Source organism: Trachymyrmex septentrionalis, unplaced genomic scaffold (genome assembly GCF_001594115.1).
Source record: "Trachymyrmex septentrionalis isolate Tsep2-gDNA-1 unplaced genomic scaffold, Tsep1.0 scaffold27, whole genome shotgun sequence".
NCBI classification, from domain to species: Eukaryota; Metazoa; Arthropoda; class Insecta; order Hymenoptera; family Formicidae; genus Trachymyrmex; species Trachymyrmex septentrionalis.
Genome location: NW_017305430.1, coordinates 65,249 through 74,904, shown reverse-complemented (window position 1 = coordinate 74,904; position 9,656 = coordinate 65,249). Strand labels below are relative to the sequence as shown.

The window sequence follows — 9,656 nt, the reverse complement described above, 5'->3', positions numbered from 1 at the left end:
AAATTAAATTTTTTATTATTTATATTATTTTTTTGTATAATTATTGTAATTTACGTTATGTTATAAAAAAAGACATTCATTCTCTAAAAAGACTGAGAAAAGATAAATATTTAAATATTTATATCAATGATATAAGAAAATGTTTAAAACATTAGTATTAATTTATTATAATATTTTATTTTATCGATTATTATAGCAATTTTTGATTATCTTTTATTCTAATATTACATTTGATCAACAAAAGCGTGGGTTGATAATTTATTTAACAAAAACAGAAAATTGCTTTTATTTTAGTTTTTAGATATAAATTCATTAATTACTTTTTTTAATTTTACAAATATTATACATACATTTATTTTTTAATTTTAAATAAAATATTAAATATAATTGCCTTATATATAATATTGTAAAGAGCTATTTTCTTCGGATTGTGTATATTACGCCTTCGAATTTACCGCTAAATATCACGTGATATTACGTGGCTATTTCTATCATGGCAACAGCGCATGCAACGTTGCCTTTTCATCTAAAGATTATGCCGCTCTTCTTGACTCCACCCTCCACGTCGAACGTTTCATCGTCCATTTCTTTCCGGCGTTTCAACGAGAAAGGTTCAACGTGTCCTCAATCTTGGTAAGCATTTCTTTTCTTTTTTTATCGAAATATCACATGAACTTCTTCTGATTCAATAAGTTTTGCGATGTAAATTTAATTAATCGGTTCGATAATATAATTGATAGAAAAGAATGAGCGAATATGTCGAAAATGCTGAATCGAATGTGGGCCACGTGGCAAAGCGTCTCACGCCGGAGGAAATCGATAGAATGCGGGCGCAGGATTCTCGCTTGGTGACCGAATTTCGCGCGAATCAGCTTGAGAGAGACGCGAAAAAGCACTGGGATTTGTTTTACAAGCGGAACGATACCAGATTCTTCAAAGATAGACACTGGACCACGCGGGAATTTGATGAGTTGCTGGGTTTGGGCGGCAACGGAAATCAAAATGTCCTCCTTGAGGTGGGCTGCGGGGTCGGCAATTTCGTTTATCCGTTGATAGAGGACGGATTGAACTTTCGGAGAATATTTGCATGCGATTTATCCACGAGGGCAATCGAGTTGTTGAAGGTACATTCGCTTTTCGGATTTTAAATAAAAATGAATAACAGAGTTAAGAGCCAAATTTTTTGTATATTTAAATTAAAAAAAACACGTTTCGACCGATTTGTTGGTCATCCTCAGTGTATACATGTCGATAAATTAATGCAAATTTAGTAAAAATCATAAAACGGTTAAATACAATTTCTGCAAATTATAGTTACGCAAAGTGGTGCAAGTTTACCTATTTCTTCATATCTATTTTTAGTCGTAACAATGCAATGCTCAGTCTTGTTATCTTTGTAGTTACATTTTTCTATTACATCGGTCGCAATTTGTCCATAATGATAATAAAATTAGTTGAACATGTAGAGTTCCGTAAAATTGTACAAGCACACATTCTCAATGTGAAAATTTAGCTAGAATAATCCAGTGATTGAAACAATACGTCAAATTAATTTAACGGAGGCAAATGCTATTAGAGTTAAGAAAATTGAAATGTGTTTCGTTAGGAATTATTAATGTTATGTGTATGTTTTGGAGTTTAATTGTAAATTGGTTTAAGTTGCGAACCGGTGCGTTAATAGTCGTTTCCTTGTAGAGTCATACGTTATTTGATCTGGGAACAATGAAAGCTTTTCAAGCGGATGTTACATTAGAAAATTGTTTTGCTGAAATTGATTGTCCAGTTGATGTTGCAACTCTGATCTTTGTATTATCAGCCATTCATCCTAATAAATTTCACAAGTACGTTTAATAAAAAAAATTACTAATAAAATAATACTATCAAAAATGCGGCTCTAATATTATTGTAAGATTCCAATTTATTAAATTTTGCGATTACTAATTAACTCATATATTTATAATAGAGTTGTCCAAAATATATACAATGTTCTTGGTAGTGGAGGAATCTTGCTCTTTAGAGATTATGGATTGTACGATATGGCACAATTACGTTTTAAACCTGGAAACAAGATCAGTGAGAATCTCTATATGCGGCAAGATGGAACCAGGTGATTCTATACTTTTTTTTGTTACAACTGCTCACATAAATAAAAAGATATGATGTCTTCATAGTTCAATTGATTTACAATGAAATAAATTTTTTGAAATCTGATTCTACTAGATAACACAACCCTGTGTATTTCTATCCTGTTTACATGGAACAGTAACAATAATATATTCTTCACATTTTTCAGGAGTTATTATTTCTCTATAGAACAAATAGCATGTCTATTTGAATCTGTCGGTTTTCAAACATTGGATTGTGACTACATACAGAGACGTACAGTAAATTTAAAGGAGAACATTGATGTTCCGAGAATCTTTGTTCAGGCAAAATTTAAGAAACCGTGAATATGTAATAATGAAATGGTAAGTTTATTTAGATCTGGCTACGATGAAAAAAAAATTATTCTATTTGAAATTTAAATTTCCACAGAAAAAATATTTTAATTTTTTATTCTAAAATGTATGTATGATTACTATTTTTTTAAGAACATTGTATAGTAATTTATGATTTTTATTTGTTTATTGATATTTTAATGATGATTTGTTTATCAGATTTAATGACGAAAATGTCCTGCAGTACTGACTATCTCCTTAATAAAGTTGTATTAATTGTATTTATTTAATTAATTGTAATAAACTTTTATGCTTTATTACAGGTACTGCAGTTCAGCAGCACTTACGATAAACTGCAGAGAAAAGTTTAATTCTTTGGTAGAAACATGGAAGTGACGCAGTCCATATCCAAGGTATATACCTAGATTTCTATTTTTATATATAAATCTTATATAATTTATGCACATACAATTACATGATGACTGCATAGTTCAACTGAAATTATCTTGACGATTCCTTAATATTATTGTCTTTCGCTCCTATCTGATATTGTTTATGTATTCATATTAAATATATTAAGATCTAAATAGATCTTTAAATGCGGTACTATTTTTTATATTTCAGATGTCTCATACGACAAGTTGAAAAAAAGGAATGCTTTCTCATTCAACATACTTTATCCCAAAGATATTCCTGTGAATGTTCTCAGGATGTTCAGAATATCCGTTGGACATTTGTGCTATATGGGTTTTTAAATACGTGGTAAATTCGTATAATTTTTAGATTTATTAAAAATTTTTTTTTATATAATTGTATTTTTGTATATTAATTTTTTATAATGCAATTTTAAATTTATTAAATATTTTTAATGTATATCAATGATGTATATCTCTATAATTTTGAAAATTAATTGTGATATGTTTATAATTCGTCACTACCACTGAGCGAAGATTAAAAATTAATGCAAATATGAATAAATATAAAATAAGTTATAGTAAATAATTGTATTGTTTATATATTACAGAAAAAATAAGAATGATTTATGATTCCAAGAGCGGCTCGCTGTTATAAATCTTGGTGCCAGTCTATTTTTATCCTATATGCTTTGATTTACAAAAGACTGATTAAAAAGTTAAAACATTGTGCAAAAGTTTGAGACAATTCTTTTTGGGAATAATAAATGAATATAGAAGAAATTACACAATTCTAAAAATAGATAAGATTAACAAGTACAAAATAATGTATGTGGTAGGTATCATTTGTATTCCATGTATTTTTTTATTTAAATGTACTTGTAATGATGATTTAATTATTACCATCTTTCGCATGAATCGTTGTGATTTGTTATTAGCTCTATCTGATATACAACTTCCAGTATCAAATATCGTATTAAAAAATATATAGCTTTATGAATAATAAATTGTTTTATTTTTGGCAGGTCTATTGATGTGCGATATGGCATGGATACTGTGGAAACATCAAATAATTTTTATTAAAATATTGAAGTGTTTTTATTTTAATTTTATAAATAAAATTTTATTGTTACATAGTATATTTATCTAATCCCTACATTTATCTCCCATATTGTTAGCACAGCTTCTTTCTATTTATGTCTATTATTCAAACAAAAATATATAATCAATCTATATACAATATTGTTTATAAAATTTTAACTTGATATACTTTAACTTTTATTATTTTTAATTTATTACTAGGACAGAAATTAAAATGGTAAAAGATTAATCCGAAGAATGTTTCATAGGTTTTTAAATTTGTTTTTATGCGTTTAATATTGGAAATGATATCGAAAAGTAGCCTAGTAAAAGATTACGCATTATGAATTTTTGGGGGACAATTAATATTAAAAGTCTTAATAAAATAAAATACGTATTTATATATATAACTTGGAGTATATTGGTATGGTATAATCGAGATATGATTTTTTCCATTTATATTAATCAAGATGGATTAGTTTTCGTGATATTATATGTAAATTATCCTAAAATTAATAAAAATCAAGTTAAAAAGGTTTGATGATGAGTAATTTAATGAAATTTTGTTTATTAAAATTTCATGAGTAAAATTAAAAGATATCTGCACTGAATGTGGTAGGAATAATCACACTGATTGCTCAATTATTAGTGAATTATGTCTACAACTTAAGATCCATATTCACACTTCATTTTTATCGGTAGATGCGCGTATTTATTTATGAGATTCTATAGCACATATAAATGTTCACATCAATAAAAGTGAGATGTGAATACGGATTTAATGTTTAATAATATAGTGAATTAATACATTTTTAACATTTATTATTAGTAATTTAATTGGCTTTCTATTGGCAATATGCATAATTTGTTAAATGCAGTTAATTGTATCTGACATAAATTAATTATTATTGCAATGTAGTTGTACCACTTGTTCGTAAGTTTCACACATTGGATACATTAGACTATATATAGGAAATCCAGTTATTTTAATATAACATTACTAACCCAATTTGTAATTATAACAATAATCAAATACCATTTACACATAAATTACATTATCTTTTTCACTAATAGAACGTGATATGCATGTGCTAAATTTTTTGTAATTTATAAGTAAGTTTTAATATATTTAAACAATAATTATTAAAATACATTTAAATTATTAAGAGGATCATTAAAAATTTTTTGTTGAATTATATATTACTTGATAGATATTGCATGTATCTTTATTTTGTATATATAATAAACTTTTAGATATAATAAGTTTGTAATACGCGTATTAATAAAATTCTATTTTTTACAATTAGTTTTCTATGATAAAGAGAAAGAGAGAGAGAGAGAGAAAGAGATTTCTCGTCCTGATTTCATTTTTGAAATTTTTTGACATTTAAAAGATTTTAATAATATGCTATTTCCTTTTAATATCATTTAAAAGATGATCACATTATAAACTTACGTAATTTATAATGTTATTATAGCAAACAAATATAAATTAAATGTTAATTTTTAACATATATTAATACACGCTCTAAACGAACACGCTACAATTTTCTTCTCTTTTTTTGAAGATAGTAATATATATAAAATTTATCTTAAAAAACAATTGTGAAGAATAAATTATTAAAATTCTTTACGAAATTATTAATAATGGCACATGCTGTGAATGCTAATTAGATAAACAAAAGAGTAAGAGCATAAGAGAGATATGATGAAAAGACTAAGAGAATAAGACAGTGAGTTGAAGTTTATCGAAAAGTCGAACAACTCAGCCTAAATCCTTTGCTAATTAATTATGGTAAGATATAAGCTTATTTTATCATATTATCATTTATAGTGATTTACAGTTTAATATCTTACGATTGCGAATGGTTAAAATTAAAGTAGTTGATCGCTCAGGTAGTACAATAAAATGTCACGTGTACATACTCGAAAGTGAATTTGTAAGTATATTTCTAAACCAATTATATATTTCATGCTTTGCGCTTATTAATTAAATGAATTGAAGTCATGTTTCAATTAATTTCTCTTTGATGAACTGTCTATGCCAGGGCTAATCATTCTATTGTAACAGTGTTTCAAAATTCACTACCAGTACTGAAAATTTATAGTGCATGTAACGTAAACTATAAATTTATAGCAGTAGCGATAGATTTCGAAACCCAATCTGTTATTTCCATAATTCTTCCTTATTATACAAGTAATTTGCGAACATAGTGTAATTTATTACATTAAATATACTTTATATTTAACGATGAGAAATTAATTAGCAAAGGATTTAGGCTGGGTTGTTCGACTTTTCGATAAACTTTAACTCACTGTCTTATTCTCTTACTCTTTTCATCACATCTCTCTTATGCTCTTACTCTTTTACTCTTTTGTTTATCTAATTAGTAAATTATCATATAGTTTATGAGATATAGCAAAAGAAGATGAAGCAACCGGTTCTGAGTCGATCGAAAAATCGTAGTTCTTTCTTGATTATTCTTAATACAATTATATCTACAGTTATATCTTGTGAAAAATATGAATCAATTAAAGAAATATCAGAGGGAGAAATTATGTGTAATATCCGGTATCACATAATAATGATATAAAATCGTATATATGATGGTATATTTTAGTGACATTCTTTCGTTTTATGTAAATATTTTGTTTTACGAGGCGCGATAATATTGGCGCGAATTTAACTATGCGAGGACGACAAATATAGGTAAAAAGTCCAACAGAAATACGAAGTAGAGCGGCTTGAATTGTTAATGACTCGGTTGCTTTCATGTTTATAGGCCATAAAACGTAGCGGCGGAGGCGAGGAACCTAATATTAATCGTTATTTTATGCAGTATGTCATTTTTTACTAATTCTAAACTCAATATATAAACCGAAATTTTAATATTATAAAATGCAGTGCAGTCGATGCCAAAATTATTTGTTTTAGTTGGAATATTTGGGTCATGATACTGATCACTTTAATTTAGAAACGCATTTATAATGGCGCCATCATAAAAAATCTCGAGAATTATATTTTCGAGAATTATTTTTTCTTTTTGGAATAAGATTCACAGATTGGCAAATATCCTTGATCTTTTCTGTCAGATGACATTTAACTGTTCCAGATCGAATCAGAATCCAAAATTAGGTATGATATTGTTGGGAGTGATTATAATAAAGATAAAATACAAATACAAATTTTTTATTGATTTTTGTTATTAATGATGGGGAAATGTTATTTTAACGTAATACAATACATCTTTCAAATTTGTTACGATTTCTAAATTCCAACTCATAAAAAGAATATCACATAGCAACATATTCTATATAAAATAATTAACGCATCCTTGAAAAAAATACTTTTATGTGAAATTGTCTGTTTACATTTATTTAGTTATTTTAAGTTATTAATTAATTAACATAAATGTTTATGCAGACGAAAGCTGTCCAAGCGAACGATTTCAAACTGAAATAAATTCATATGTTTTAATTAATTAAACGTGTGTATCCCAACTGGATATTTAATTAGCTCTTGCAAATGTAAATATGAGCAACTGCAGAGCTTACAATTCTATAATAAATGTATTCATGCAGCGATATATATACTAGCTTTGGGATTTTAAAAGTAATTTGTAGCGTCCAAAAAAGCTACAATGTTTAGAAACGCTAAAGAGATTTTATAAATTTATTTCTAAAACTTCTTTCAAAAGTAAAATTTTGTAATATTATAAATTTTTTTTTCTAGTATATCTTATTTCATCAAGCATAATTAAGCAGTCACTGGAATAGTTTTTAAAAGTATTTCAAAAATATTTACCCATCACTAAAAAAAATGTCCAACGTGCATGATAAACCAACTGCCAGATGTAATAAATTAACTTTATTCAGCCAACCGTGTCTATTTTTATCGCGACTTGTTCCAAATGATTCCATTACAAAACCAGTATTAAAGTGGAATGTTTGTAACTTAGCAGTAAAGCAATTTTTTGTGCTGGATGTTATTGACATATATGATAAGTCCATTCTTTTCCTCTTATAGGATACGGTAATTAATAGTGTTTAAAATAATTTTATGTAATTACGTGAAATTGTTATTAATAAAAATATTAAAAGATTATAATAAAACAATATGAAAAAACACACACAGGTTGTTATTAGCGATATGTCATATATTAAAATTCACAAATATTTATAACTATAAAGACATATACGTTTCGGCTAATATCTGGTCATCTTCAATATGTTATATAAAAAAAAATAATGAATAATAAAAAAATTCACGCAAAGTACATGATGGAACTTGTCTAATAACTGTAGTCAATTAATTGTATAATGTAATCAACAAGTTTGCAATGAACACAGGTATGCGTCCAACGAATAGATATTATAATCCTAACTATACAATAATACAATTATCACCCTTATTAGAATCTGGGAATTATGTGTCCACTCATTTGCGAAACAAGACTATCTTGCGTTGAGATCCGTCAAGATCTACTGACAAGAAATCGAGCATCGTATCGAACTTAGAAATTCGTCAGAATTTTAAAATCACTTTGACTATAGTTATTCTAGACAAGTTCCATCATGTACTTTGCGTGAATTTTATGTATTATTTATTATTTTAATATGATATATTGAAGATGGCCAGATACTAGCCAAAACGTATATGTTTTTACAGTTCTAAATATTTATGAATTTTATATGATATACCGCTAATAATAATCAACGTTGTGATTTTTTATGCTCCTTTTTTTTATATTAATTTAAAAAAATTGCAAAACTTAGATTATACAGGGTCCAGTCATTTTATATTATTTTTGATATTTCACAAGAATTACAGTGCATTTATAATAATAATTTACGAGAAATTATGAAGATAAAACTTATGAAACTTATAAAACTTATGAAGATTTGCTGCAATTAAATTTAACATTTTATATACTGTGTAATAAGCAAAACGTTTGAAGAATAAAAATACACAGATGTACAAGACGAATATTCAAGTACACATATGTATCAAATGTGCGCTATATATAAATTTATAAATAGAATTTTATAAATCTTGGAATCTGGCTCAAATCATAGATCATTTAGTGAGCTAAACTAACTGCTAATGCGCAATAATTAATTTACGCGTTAAGGTTTACTGAGCGCGTAACTAGGAAGCGAACACGATGAGCAGTAATAATTATGTCACAGTTATAAAACTGCACTTTCCTCTTTGGCGAGTTGCCAAGGTCCCTTGCCTCATTCAAGTTCCATCTATCAAAGGTACATGAGTACATCGCGGAATACGTGAACGTGATGTCGGATCGCGATGATGATGATGACAGCGCACGGTTACGAATTACATATGAGAAGGTGTAAACAATATGCGTCGTATAACAACCCCGTGTATCACAGGCACACATACACACACACGTAACAAACACATACATGCCATATACACTCCCACACGATCTGCGTGTATGTTGATCAATCGGCTAGTGACGTATGCAGAACGCTCGGATCGTCGGGTATAAAAGCCATCCACCAAAAAGCAGAGGCATCACATTTAGTTACTGTTCATCAGCATTTGATCTTCCAAAAGCTATCAAATCAACTATGAAGTACTTACTTGTAAGTATTCTGATAGGTCTCTTTTCAATATCTTTGCCGCACATTCACTATATTATTGTCGGACAAAGCCACCGTTCTGACGTTTGAAAATTTATAATCTTTTGCGTTCTGAGTG

At 27.7% G+C, this 9,656-nt stretch overlaps 1 protein-coding gene across 1 annotated transcript; it reads left to right on the top strand.

Moving 5' to 3' along the window:
* The first annotated feature begins 405 nt into the window (after positions 1-405).
* Positions 406-3,200, top strand: LOC108749167 (methyltransferase-like protein 6). Its single transcript, XM_018487706.1, has 7 exons — positions 406-633; positions 741-1,124; positions 1,696-1,841; positions 1,964-2,107; positions 2,294-2,468; positions 2,762-2,851; positions 3,063-3,200. Exons 2-5 carry the CDS (start codon positions 747-749, stop codon positions 2,448-2,450), a joined length of 825 nt encoding a protein of 274 aa, XP_018343208.1. The 5' UTR covers positions 406-633; positions 741-746; the 3' UTR covers positions 2,451-2,468; positions 2,762-2,851; positions 3,063-3,200.
* The last annotated feature ends 6,456 nt before the right edge of the window (positions 3,201-9,656 follow it).